General features: G+C 52.0%; 1 protein-coding gene across 1 annotated transcript in view; it reads right to left on the minus strand.

The window, feature by feature from the left end:
- SYNPO2L (synaptopodin 2 like) overlaps positions 1-12911 on the minus strand; it is a 60117-nt gene that overhangs the window by 38883 nt on the left and 8323 nt on the right. The window contains exon 2 of the mRNA XM_050960057.1: positions 3210-3361. Within this exon, the coding sequence (XP_050816014.1) occupies positions 3210-3361 (152 nt within the window). The remainder of the gene's footprint in view (positions 1-3209; positions 3362-12911) is intronic.

The raw sequence follows: 12911 nt of genomic DNA on the forward strand, positions 1-12911 counted from the left end.
ATGACATGGAAGGGGATAAAATGTGAGAGCAGTGGGCAAGGGGGTTGTGTTCCATTTGGACTATGGGGAAGGGAAGAAGCGATAATTAGGCTACGTCCAGACTACCTGCCCTATCGGAGGGTTAAAATCGATTGCTCGGGGATCGATATATCACGTCTCATCTAGATGCAATATATCGATCCCCGAGTGCACTTATATAGATTCCGGAACTCCACCAACCCCAACGGAGTTGCGGAATCGACAGGGGGAGCCGCGGACATCGATCCCGCGCGGTGAGGATGGGTGAGTAATCCGATCTTAGATATTCGACTTCAGCTACGTTATTCGCGTAGCTGAAGTTGCGTATCTAAGATCGATTTCCCCCCATAGTGTAGACCAGCCCTTAGACTAGAGCAGTAGCACCATAGAGCTAACCAGCCTGGGGTACTCCAGGAACTCCGGCACCCAGGGCCTGCAGCACCATATGATGCACTCTAGATTGGGGTGACGGGCATGAGTGAGTGAGTGAGTGAGTGCCGTCTGGCTAACTCACAAGGTAATTCCCACTGCTACAGCTGCTTACCTGGGGGGCACCTGGGGTGCAAATCATGCAAGAGAGAGCTCTGAATGAAAATGTGAACTGCTGAGGGGGCAGGACAGACTTGGAATTTGGTTCTGTTGGAAATGGGCTAGTTTGGGGCTTCTCAAACACTGCAGTGGTGTGGGCCGCATGCATATCTTGACAGAAAGGTGTCTCATTCTCACACCCCTTCCCACTGTTGGTTATTAGGATCATCTCCGCTCCCACTCATAGCTGCTCAGGCCACCATCCCCTCCCTCATATGGCCTCCCGCACCAACTCTTCCCTCTTGCTATCAGCGTCCCTTAATCCCTAAAATAAAAAGATGCCTGTGTCAATCCCTTCTTCCCCCTTCTGCTTTTTTAAAAGTAACTTAGCATTATTCATTGTTGTGGGAGTCAGAGCTAGGAACAGTACCCCGGAGTCCTGGCTGTTGGGCCCCATCTCTCACTTGCACACATGCACTCACTGGAATCAGCACACTGACTCTCCTGTCGGGAAGGACATGAGTGTTGTGCTGCATGAGAATATAAATATGGTTCAAGGAGCAGAGATGTAATAGGCAGTAGCATTTGGCAAGCCCCACTAAAGAGTAAGGCCAGCTAGTTATGTTATCTCCAAGCTGTCTAATGCTGGCCTCTGGACAGCTGATTTACACAGTGGGGAGACTGCCTGTGTCACTTGGCTAATTCAAAGTGTGCTGATTTTGTCCCAGTGGAATTTGTCCCAGCACCTGCTGCCTGCAGGTGGGCTCTGGTGTGGTGACATAAGGCCCGTACTATTCTGGACACCTTCTGCAGGCCTCTCTTGCCACACTTAATCACTGGTAAGAGCCCAGAACCACAGGAGAACACAGCAGAATGTCTCAGTGCACTGGCTCACTTCAGCTAGACCAGGGGTGGACAACCTTTTTTTAGGTGGGAAAATTGTATGCAGGGCCATGAATGTGTGGCTGGGGCAGGAGGCTGGGGTGCAGTGTGCAGGAAGGGGCTCAGGGTAGGGGGCTGGGGTGCAGGAGGGGTGTGGGGTGCAGGAGGGGGCTCAGGGCAGGGGGTTGGGGTGCAGGAGGGGTGTGGGGTGTGGCAGGGGTCTTAGGAGAGGAGGTTGGGGGCTCATGGCAGGGGGTTGGGGTGCAGGAGGGGTGCATCAGAGGGTTAGGGGTCTCAAGGCAGGGGGTTGGGGTGCGAACTGCAGGATGGGTATGGGGTGCGGGGTCCAGCCCGGCGCTGCTTACCTCAAGCAGTTCCGGAGTGGCAGTGGTGCGCAGCGGCGCTAAGGCAGGCTCCCTGCCTGCCCTGGCCCCGCACCACTCCCGGAAATGGCCAGAATGTCCAGCAGTTGCACGCTGCCCTCGCCCATGAGTATCACCCCCGAAGATCCCATTGGCCGCTGTTCCCCGTTCCTGGCCAATGGGAGCTGCGCGGGGTGGTGCCTGCAGGCAAAGGCAGCGCACGGAGCCTCCTGCCCCCCGCCTCCTCCAGGGCCACAGGGACGTGGTGCCAGCTGTGTCACGGGGCTGGCAATCCCGCCGGCCAGATTGAAAGCCCATATTGGCCAGATCCGGCCCGCGGGCCATAGTTTTCCCTCCCCTGTGCTACATGGAGACCTGGTACTGATTCCTTGTGGGTGGGGACATCCTGCCCTTTTCTTCCCTGTCTGAGCACAGTCACGCTCAGGCCCCACTCTGCAGAGACCATCAGCCAGTGTGGCTCTTTATCGCTGTGGAAGTCTCCTCACAGGGACATTCACTAGTGCTTTGTCCAGTCTGGGGTACAATAGGGGTGAATTCTGCACTCTCAGGGAGAGGGAGGAGTTGGGACCTCCCAGGGCTTTTCTATCTCTAATCTACAGGATTTACTCCCGACTTGGATTGGACCCTAATCCAGCAAACCCTAAAGCACTTGTTTAACTTCTCAGGAATAGTTCCACTGAGGTCTATGGGCCTACTCATGTGCTTGAAGTTAGTCCTCTGTTTCAGTGCTTTGCTGGATCAGGACGTTAGCCAGCCGGACCTCTAACAGGCCAGAGGGGGGGACATGTCTGGAAGTATGCTTCTGACTTCTTTATGCCTCTGTTTCCATCCCATTATTGGCCGTACTATGAAATGCTGTCATTAATGCACCGTGCCATTTTTCCGTTAATGTAATTGACCCATGTGTAATCAAACCCAGTTGTACAGAATACTCATTTATTTAAAGTGAAGCAATGTCACTAATGTTAATAATGAGTGTGATGAACTGTCTTGTGTGAAACACTGCCTGCTGCAGAATGGAATCATAATTGCTCATCTATGAGTCATATTCCCTGTATTGCTAACAATGATTCTCTTAGCTAAAGCAATAGGAGCAGGAGGACCTGAGTTCTGTTCCCCATTGTTGCTGTGCAGTCTAATTGGCTGTGGAACACGGCACAGAGACAACCAGGAAGCCCTAGGAGGTCATACATTTGTTGAATGCGAAGTCCTCCATAGGCCTGTTTTTCTGACTTGTTTTCATGCCCCAGTGTACTAGGACAAGACTGCTCTGCCTTGTGTTAGCGAAAGTGTTCCCCGCATCCAACTGTGTGACAGCTGCTGTGCAGAGTGAAGCGCTGCAGGGGGGCTGTATCCCTGCGGGTCGCTCCCTGCCTGGAGCCCGCACTCGACTGTTACCTTTTCACACAAATGTGGAGCGTGTCGCTGGAGGAGTCGATGATGTGCATGGCGCTGGCGTGGGAAAGGCCAGTGCATAGCTCCCCATTGATGGACACCAGCTCGTCGTTTTCCCACAGGCCTCCTCGGCAGGCTTTGCTTCTCTTGCGGATCTGGAAGAGGGAAAGCAGAGGGAGGTGGGGAGGGAGGGAAGGAGACTGTCTAACTCAGTTGACTTTCAGCAACTGACTTATTCATTGCTCTGTAAACTGTCCTCAGATAAGCCACGTGAGGGCAGGAGTGCTGCTCACTCATAGCAAAGCACTAGGGGCTCCTAGGAGGGTCGTGGATTCTAATCCTGGCTGACCTCAGTCAACTCTCATGAATCTCTGTGTCCAGGAAGGGTCCTTCCAATCTGCTAGGTGCAGAGCTGAGCTCTTCATTAGCCAGATTCCAATCTCTTAGTGTGAATTAACACCTGGATGCTCCTTTCCCTGCCTCTCATTCCTCACCCCCTGGTTTCAAAGGGTGTCTGTTCTTGTGGGGAGCGAGCAGGGGCACTTTCCCAATTAGCCATTAATCCAGCTATGTCTCAGCTTTCCCAGCTGGGATGGCTGAAGCCATCTCTCCGGTGGTCTTGCAAATAGAACGTGCACTATGCATAGGTGGCTTTTCCCTTTCTCACCTCTAGACCCTTGGGATAGGGTCAGAAGAAATGACACCTGCATGGTAGGGCAGTGTTTCTCAAATGTGACCACCATGGCCGCATGCGACCAGCCACCAGCGGCCTTTCTTGCAGCCACAGCCTCCTGGATAGTGATGAGGGGGAAGCAGGGGCCCCTCCCCCGTGGCAGCCAGCCCTGCCCTCCTTTGCAGCCACAAATGCCAGAGGAGCAGGCAGCTGGTATGAGTTCCCGACCTTCCCGGGGTAGTGGGGCTTGGGCTTCCAGCTTCAGCCCTGGGGTGGCAGGCCCCAGGCTCCAGACTCAGGGCTTCAGGCTCCATCGCCCAGTCAGGGGGCTTTGGGCTCTAGCCCTGGGCTCATCCCCCACACTGCCCCTGGCCTTCACTGCCTCCCTACCTGTCTCTCCATCCATGGTTTTCTGGGGCTGTGTAAGTCTGCTGTGAAAAGCGATATTTGTATGCTTGTTAATATCACTTTTCACTGTCTCCCAGCTAGCTAGTAAGTCTGCTGTGAAAAGTGATACATACAAATATACATATATTAGTTTTCACAGCAGCAGCCATACTAGCTAGCAAATCTAAAAACAAAAGCAGCCAAAAAAGTAAAAGAAACAACAAAAAACTAGACAAGAATGTGCAAAGCATCTTATTTTGTTTCTATTCTGTTTAGGTTCAGTAAAGAATAGTGACAACTGTATTTTATTTTTATTACTGAGTCTGCAAGAAACCCCTACATAAATAAATTACAATGATTTGGACATGTATATGTGCATATTTATTTGTTTTTCCTAATGTTAATTAAGTATATTAGGAAAAATAGGCCACTCTGAGGCCACCAAAAAATTTCTTGTGAGAACCCCTGTGAGGGGCGCTTGTAATGCAGATAGGACAGGCACAGAGCATCAAATAGTTATTAGCATGGATTGGATGGTGGGTCACAATACCTTCAGAGAGCTCCATTCCTAGCCAGGGATGCCTATGTCATGATGCTTGGGTGGCAGAGAGTCTCACAGAAATGTCCCTGAAATCTCTGCACCATAAGACACCCTGTTCTCTGCCCATTACGCCACTATGCGATATGCCCCAAGGGAAATGTCCATGTGGTAGGACCAAACTTAATGGCGGTACCATGGTGGAATAAGTTACACATTGGGGGCCTGTTTTTCACTTCCTTTTCACTAGCATGAGTCAGGAGTAACTCCTCTGCAGCCAAACTCTGAGAGGGGAGAACCATGCCCTAGGAGCCAGCTGATTAGCAAGCAGGTGTTGCTAGCAGGTGTCACCTGTGCTGAGATAGCATTCAGTGGTCATGCAAAATGAGTGCAGCTCCCAGCCATCTAGAATTCTGTGGGACCAAACACAGCTCCTGGGGCAAGGGGACATAGCACCCATTGAAATCAGTGGGAGCTGCTCCTGCTTCTGCCAGGTTTGAATTGCTCCCAGCAGTGTTGGGGGTAGTGCAGGCATGAATTAAAGTAGAATGGAGCATGGCGTCCTGTGCTCTTGCTGGTTGCATTTCCTGCTCCATGCCCCAGCTTCTGCCTCCTAAGCATGTAACTTACACCCCTTGTGCTGGTCACAGAGGGTCCCACATTGTGAGAAGCAAAGTGCTTCCAGGGGAAGGCTCCAACCCCACCTAATGTTGGGCCCTGAGGGCCACGCCTGGGCTAGTTACGTTACTTTATCACTTACATCCACTGAGATCTGCCTTGGGCCAGATGCTGCCTTGTTATGCTAATGTAAATCTGGAATAACCACTTAGCAGGCATTGGAGCTACTCTGGATCTACACTGATGTAACTGAGGCTGGTGTCTGATCCCTTGGCTGCAGCAGAATGAGAGCAGGGATGAACTGGCTGCCTAAGGCTCTCTTACACCCAGTGGATAGTTTACCATCTCTTTTACATCACTGCTGAATTTGGCCCAGAAGCTTCCCTCCCTTGGGGGCTGCTGTGCCACAGAGTGAAAGGTTTCTCCTGTGGCTGTGGTGGCGACGGCGTTCCTTCCTGTGTCGCTCCTACCTCTAGCAAGCCTTCTCCAACGCTTTAACTGTTACTAGGCAGCATGTTGCTTGTGGATTAGTGGGCAGTGTCAGTTATAAAGTCACAGAGGCTCGTGGCTATGTGTCACCGCCCCTCAGCCAAGAGGATGAGCGAGAGGCTGTAAGTCGCTCTACATGCCATCTGGCAAGTGGTGCTAGGCAGACACAAGCACAACACCTTACTCCAGACGCTGAGTACAAGCCTTTGAGACGGCCAGCTCTGGGCAGTGGAAGTCAGAGTCCTGATCATTGAGCACATGCTTTCCCTGTGCCACTTGATGTTTCATTATTTGGATTATCACCTCTTCATTTAACACGGTGAAGCTTCACTTGCATTGTAGATGAAAAAGCGGCCCATTCTTTAAAGGCAGGGATGTGTGGTTAAATGGGAACTGCCAGGTCGTTTGGCCCAAAACATAAAGGGACTGATTCTCATTTACACTAGGGCCCACGTACAACACAGTGACAGTGGAAAGTGGCCCTGCAGTTGTAGTAAATTACAACAATGCCCATTTTAAAGTTACTTTATGCTGCCAGAGTGGTGTCAAGGGGCCTCAGTGTAAATAGGGTGACCAGACAGCAAATGTGAAAAATCGGGGCGGGGTGTGGGGGGTAATAGGAGCCTTTACAAGAAAAAGACCCAAAAATCGGGACTGTCCCTATAAAATCGGGACATCTGGTCACCCTAAGTGTAAATGAGAATCAGGCCCCAAAAGCTTTTATAAAACCTCTCTCTCTCACAGCATTTTCCCATGAAATTGAAACAAAAAACTGAAATGAAAACAGCTTTATTTGTGTCTCAGTTGGTCCATTCCCCCAGGCTGCTTGTGCAAGCAATACACATACACAGCTGTGCCAAGAGGGTCCAAATCACTATTACTAGTAGGCATGAGAGGAGAATTCTGGTCTGATAGCACTGGCCACGTTGCACGCCCTTAGCACAGGTGTGAATGATAAAACAAGATGCAGGGCAGTGGGGACTCAGGCCAGTGATTTTTAACCTAACAGCCAATGGCTGAATTTGCAAATGTTTCCCATGGATTTCTCCAGGTCCTGCAGTGGTGGGGAACGAGAAACAAAGTCCATGCAGAACATTTTATATCAGATCTAGTGCACCTTTGTGGTGGGGGAGAACCCCACAGTGAGCCACAGGCCTGGGACATTTAACGTCACCCCCATCTCCACTGAAAAGATGCATTCTCCCACCTCTCCTAGAGTGTCACTGCTCGTCAGCCAGACTCCCTAAGATTGACAGTAGCCACACTCCTTAAGAAATGTGAAGGGGTTGCACAAGGTGCTGAGTTCCCATTTGGGGAGGAGGCAGTTGTAGGGGCCCAGAGAAGAGGGTTCCACTGGAGGGCTTGGAGACTGGCTGATATGCAGACTTAGACCATCTGCAGCTCTGGTAGGCGCATTCCAAGGACTCCCATGTGCCAGTCAGAGTTGGAGTGGGCCTGTGGTCGAGAGGGGGCACTGACCACCCACAGCAGCAGCACCCATCCCCAAGCTGTCCCATCAGCAAAGCAGAGGGTTAGGAGGGGCAGCAGCTTTAGTGTGGGTTCCTGGCTTTAGCTGCACCATAGAAATCATGACCCAAGAGCACCAGACCTGAGGTTCGTGTTCCAGGTTGCAACGCCCAGAGCGAGAAGCTGGGCCCAGTCCCACAGAACGGGAGCCACTGCGGTGCGAGGAGTGCTGAACAGCTCTCCAACACCACCAGGACCTCCCCTCCACACCGGGCCGGGATTCAGGCTGTGGTGTTGGCGTGGAGGATGCTGCTGCAGGTGGTCTGTGCCCCCCTTGATCACAGGGACCAATTCAGTTGGGAGGCTGCATCCACCCCAGCCTGGGAGTGAGAAGATGGTTTGTGCTGTGAGTTGTTTGTCTTTATCTTGCCACAGCCTCAGAGTCTCAGCCCTGTGCTTTGCCTGCAGGCTTAAACTAGGGGCTGGCTCATCCAAGCTGACACATCCATCAGTTCAGCCTCCAGTCTCTCCTCACTCTGGCTGTTCACCTCCTCCTCCTCCACAGCCTGGAATGAGAATGTGAGGGCCCATAATAAACCCTGCCTGGAGAGAGAACAACTCTGCTCTTATCAGAGCCTCACCTCCTGCCCCCTCCTGCTCCCGGGCAGCTCTTAGCCAGACAGACAGAGAGACAATAAAAAAACTCCACACCTCCCAGCTGAGACACAAGATACATCAGAGACAGGACACAGATGCAAGGAAGTCCCATGGGCATTTCGAGAAATGCCACCCATTGCTCGAGGACCAAGAGGCTCCATGCTTGGCACCTAGGGTGACCAGACAGCAAATGTGAAAAATCAGGGTAGGCAGTGGGGGGTAATAGGAGCCTGTATAAGAAAAAGACCCAAGAATCGGGGTCTGTCCCTATAAAATCGGGACATCTGGTCACCCTATTGGCACTCAGATTGTGTTGTTTCTGATGTTGGAGAGAGCGCATAAGGGTAAGCTCTGTCAGCAGTATCAAAGAGATTGCTCTTCCCATCCCATTGTGCTCCTACATGCCAGTTTGTGCCAGTTGGATGGGATGGAGACAGGCAGAACCAATGAATTGATCTGTCAGCCTATCTAGGATCCTACAGGGTCCCCCCTCACTGGAGTATTCGTGTGCTGGCCAGGGTGGGTGAGCATGGATGCTGGATGCACACCCAGGTGGGGTGAGTGTGGATTTGGGTGCATTTCATGCTCTCAGTTTAGTCAGGTTTGGACTTGGGGGAGGCAGTATGGACAGCGAGATCTGCATGGAGCAGGCTGAGGGGCATGATTCAATAATAGACTTTAGCTGTGTTTGGGAGGGACTTTCCACTCAGCCACCAGCACAGGATCCTGGAGACTATGGCCTGGGTTGCGCACAGGCGTGCACAGAAAACCAGAAGAGACAGGTATTTCAGTGCTAGCCCGTGTAGGCCAGCAAGGGGGCTCCAGCTCCTTCCCATCCTCCCTCCTCCTTGAAAAAAGAAGCCAATTCCCATTACAGGTGGAGAAATACAGAGCCTAAAAATAGGATGAAAGGCTTCCCAGCTGTCAGTGCTCCTGGATCCAGCTGCACATGGGTGTATCAATCCCCTCTCGGAGCAGAGCTAGGAACAGTGTATTCACAGAGCAGCTGGATTCTGCTGGGAGTTCTGTGTGAGCACAGCCCAGGGCTGAAGACAGCAGAGGCTATTATGAGGAGAGGAGGAAATATGCACATCCTGCAGAAAGGATGGGGCTATTTGGCAGCCATGCCAGTGTGGTGCACTATGCCAGTGACATCCACCTCTGGACGGGGAATGGCACAAACATGTTGATCACAGACTGGCCAAGTCACAGCCTGCTCACCTTGCTCAGTGGAAGGTCAGTAGACATCACAGCCCAGGCGTGCTGGACAGCCTGCCATGCCGGCTACAGGACCTACTCACCTTGTCAAAATAACACTCTCTGCTGGCCAGCCAGGAACCACAACACCAGTAACTGGAAGGAGTGTTTGCCTATGGTCCTGGCTAGGGGAGAAAGGTGTTGGACAGCAGCTGTACCAATGAGATGGGAAATGACAGGAAAAGTGGAATTTAAAAGGAACCTGAGGGAAGCTCTCTGCACCCTGCACTGGCATTGTGAGGTGTGAGCCCCTGGCAAGCCCTTTCTTGTCAATTTCAGAAGCTGCTTTGTTGAGCTCTGAGGAGGGGACCCAGGATGGTGGCCTCAGTGCTGAGGACCTTTGGTGTGGGTGCTTCTCTGGGGTGCCACTATGCTTGGCACCATGGTTCCTCCTTTTGGAGAAAAACAAACCCCAAAGAATCTTCCCCTCCCGCCAGTTCTGTGAGCATCATGTATCTTCCTGGCCTGCTGGTCTCCCTGCCCTATTCACCTCACATTTTTGTTAGAACTGAGATCACCCTCCAAAGGGCTAATTCAGCCCCCTCTGGTACCAGCAGCTACCACGGTGAGGAGATTCCAAAACCAGATGACACCTAGAGGAACCCAGAGGGGAGTGGTTCCTCTCAGTCTCCATTTCATAGAAATCATAGAATATTAGGGCTGGAAGAGACTTCAGAAGGTCATCTAGTCCAGTCCCTTGCTCAAAGCAGGACCAACACCAACTAAATCATCCCAGGCAGGGCTTTGTCAATCCGGGCCTTAAAAACCCTTAAGGATGGAGATTCCACCACCTCCCTAGGTAACCCATTCCAGTGTTTCACCACCCTCCTAGTGAAATAGTGTTTCCTAATATCCAACCTAGACCTCCCCCACTGCAACTTGAGACCATTGCTCCTTGTTCTCTCATCTGCTACCACTGAGAGCAGGTGAGCTCCATCCTCTTTGGAACCCCCCTTCAGGTAGTTGAAGGCTGCTATCAACTCATTTGCTTCTGTGGAATAACACATGTGCTTACATAGGGGGATAGCTCAGTGGTTTGAGTATTGGCCCGCTAAGCGTAGAGTTGTGAGTTCAATCCTTGAAGGAGCCATTTGGGGAACTAGAGTAAAAATCTGGGGCTTGGTTCTGCTTTGAGCAGCGGGTTGAACTAGATGACTTTCTGAGGTCCCTTCCACAATCCTAATATTCTGACAAACAGGAAGAAAGGAAAAATAAGTGAGGAAGACAGGAGGGGAGAAGGGATTGAGCATGGAGGTAGGGTAGGGAGGAGAGTCAAGAAAACTTTCCTGTTACAGCCCTAGGGGGATGAAAGGACCAAGTGACTGCTGGATGTGTCTCTGGGGATTTGGGCAGAGCTTTCGGAACAGAATGCAAGTGGGAGGTAGGAGCGAGTCAGATGTGGATTGGCAGCATCTGTCCTTCAGTGTGAACTATATTTAGATAGTGGTATGTGTGGAGTGACACAAGCTGGAGCACTAATAATGGAGATGTCCTGATTAAAACACAGCAGCTTCATGTCTAGTCTGATCCCAGCCAAGGGCCATTCTCGAAGCCTTTCACCCAAGCTCCCTGCTTTGCACCACCCTCCCTTAGGAAAGGGATTGTGCTGTGGACAATTACAAGCAGTTTGCAGTGCCTTTCAGAAGCAAATGTTATGGCTTCTCCTACCAAAGGGCAGTTCTTGTAGTGACTGCTTTCTCTCATATGTGGGACCCAATGTGGAAAGGGATGGGGGGGTTATCGTCCCTAAACTCCTGCCCATCTCTCCAGCAGCCACCAGTAACTGGAGAGAAGCAGGAGATGTGGGGAGACCCAGGCTGGTCTTCCGTCTTGCTTCCTTTCCACATAGTGGAGGGCTGGAGGACAACAGTCAATCCTGGCTTGCATCCTATACAGCCCCTGAACATTTGCCCAGTGGTATATGCATAGCGTGGTCTCTAGAGACTGAGCTAATACTTGTCTCTAGTGACCAGTCAGCTGGCAGGCACTGTGTTGGGCACATACCTATGCGTTTTACATGTAATGAACACTGCACAGTGCTGGACAAAGGATGCTGTCCAACAATCTTAACATTTTATTTATTTAGCTTTGTATTTCATTTTAAGAGTGAAAGTTTTACAGTTGAAGGGGAGAGGCTGATTTATGGAACTGGCTATGATGTGAAACCTTTTCAGATGTGTGACAGCACCTGGGCAACAGCTGCTGAGCCAGCTCCAATCCAACACTGCACAGCCCGGGTTAAAAAGAGGTGTGCCTAAGCAGTAGGTGGAGGAGAGCAGGAAAGCTAATTAAGCCATTAGGCAGAGCAAAAAGGCACAGGAAGGCAGTAAGAGGGGGGAAGCAGGCAGTAAGAGGGAGAAAGTAGGGTTGTCAACTTCGTAATATTTAAAAACTGGATACTCTAGCATAGAATGACCATATTTCTCAAAGGGAAAATGGGACACTGTGTGGGGCTAGCGTGAGCCCCCCCTACCACCCACGCCCCAGGCAAGGCTGGCCTGAGCCAGTTGCCTGAGCCCCTTTCCTGGCCCGAGCCACACACCTGAGCCTTGCCCCCTCCCTCCTCGCACAGGGCTGGTGTTGCTGCTCACTCAAGCCCTGCCTGCCTCCTGCATGAGGTTGGCATCACTGTTCCCCATCCCCAGCATGTTCCTCCACACCCCACTTTTTTGACAAAAGTGGGCATTTGTCCCAATTGCTCTTAACAACTGACCAAGTTAGCAAGAAATAATAGGACAAATGTCCACTTTTGCCAAAAAAAAAAAATCGGGACAGGGCTTAAAAAAGGAACCGTCACAGCCAAAACTGGATGTATGGTCACCCTACTCCAGCAGGAGTGCCAGAATCTACCTGGCCTCGCCCTGCCTTCCGAGGCCCTGCCCTGCCTCTTCCTCCAAGGCTCCACCACGCCTTGCCTCTTTCCCAAAGCCCCAACTCCATTTGCTTCTCTTCACCCTGGTCCCCATCGCTTGCCACTTTCCCCCCCTACCCCCACCCACGCCTGGGTTGGAAGGGACTCACCTGTGGAGCCGGGCTGGGAGCTTCAGCCGCCCAACACAGGTAAGAGGCAGCCCTGGCTGACTAGAGGCTGGTGTGGTTCATAACATGGCGCCTTCCCCTGGCCCGTGTTGACTGGACTTTGGGTGTCTGACATAGGCACTGACTCCATGGGTGCTCCAGGGCTGGAGCACTGATGGAAAAAATTAGCAGGTGCTTAGCACCACCAGTAGCCTCCCACCCAGCATCTCCTGCCTGCAGGTGGCCCCACCATTCAACTCCTCCCAGCCTTTCTGCCTGCCATGATCAGCTGTTCCATGGTGTGCAGGAGGCGCTGGGGGTGGGGGGAGAGGGAGGAGTGAGGATAAGGCGCACTCATGGGAGGGGGCAGAACTGAGCGGGAAGGCGCAGAGCAAAGGTGGGGAGAGATGGGGTGGGGCGGGGCTTGGGGGAAGGAGTGGAGTGGGGGTGGGACCTGGGGCAGGGGTTGAGCAGTCCCAGGAAAAAGAGCAAGCTGGCACCTGTGGTGTCCAATCAGTAAATCTGGACACTTTCTTGTTGAAAACCAGGCACCTTACAACCTCAGGACCTGCTGGGGTAGGGTGACCAGATGTCCCGTTTT

This window comes from Gopherus flavomarginatus, chromosome 6 (assembly GCF_025201925.1).
Source record: "Gopherus flavomarginatus isolate rGopFla2 chromosome 6, rGopFla2.mat.asm, whole genome shotgun sequence".
Lineage (NCBI taxonomy): Eukaryota > Metazoa > Chordata > Testudines > Testudinidae > Gopherus > Gopherus flavomarginatus.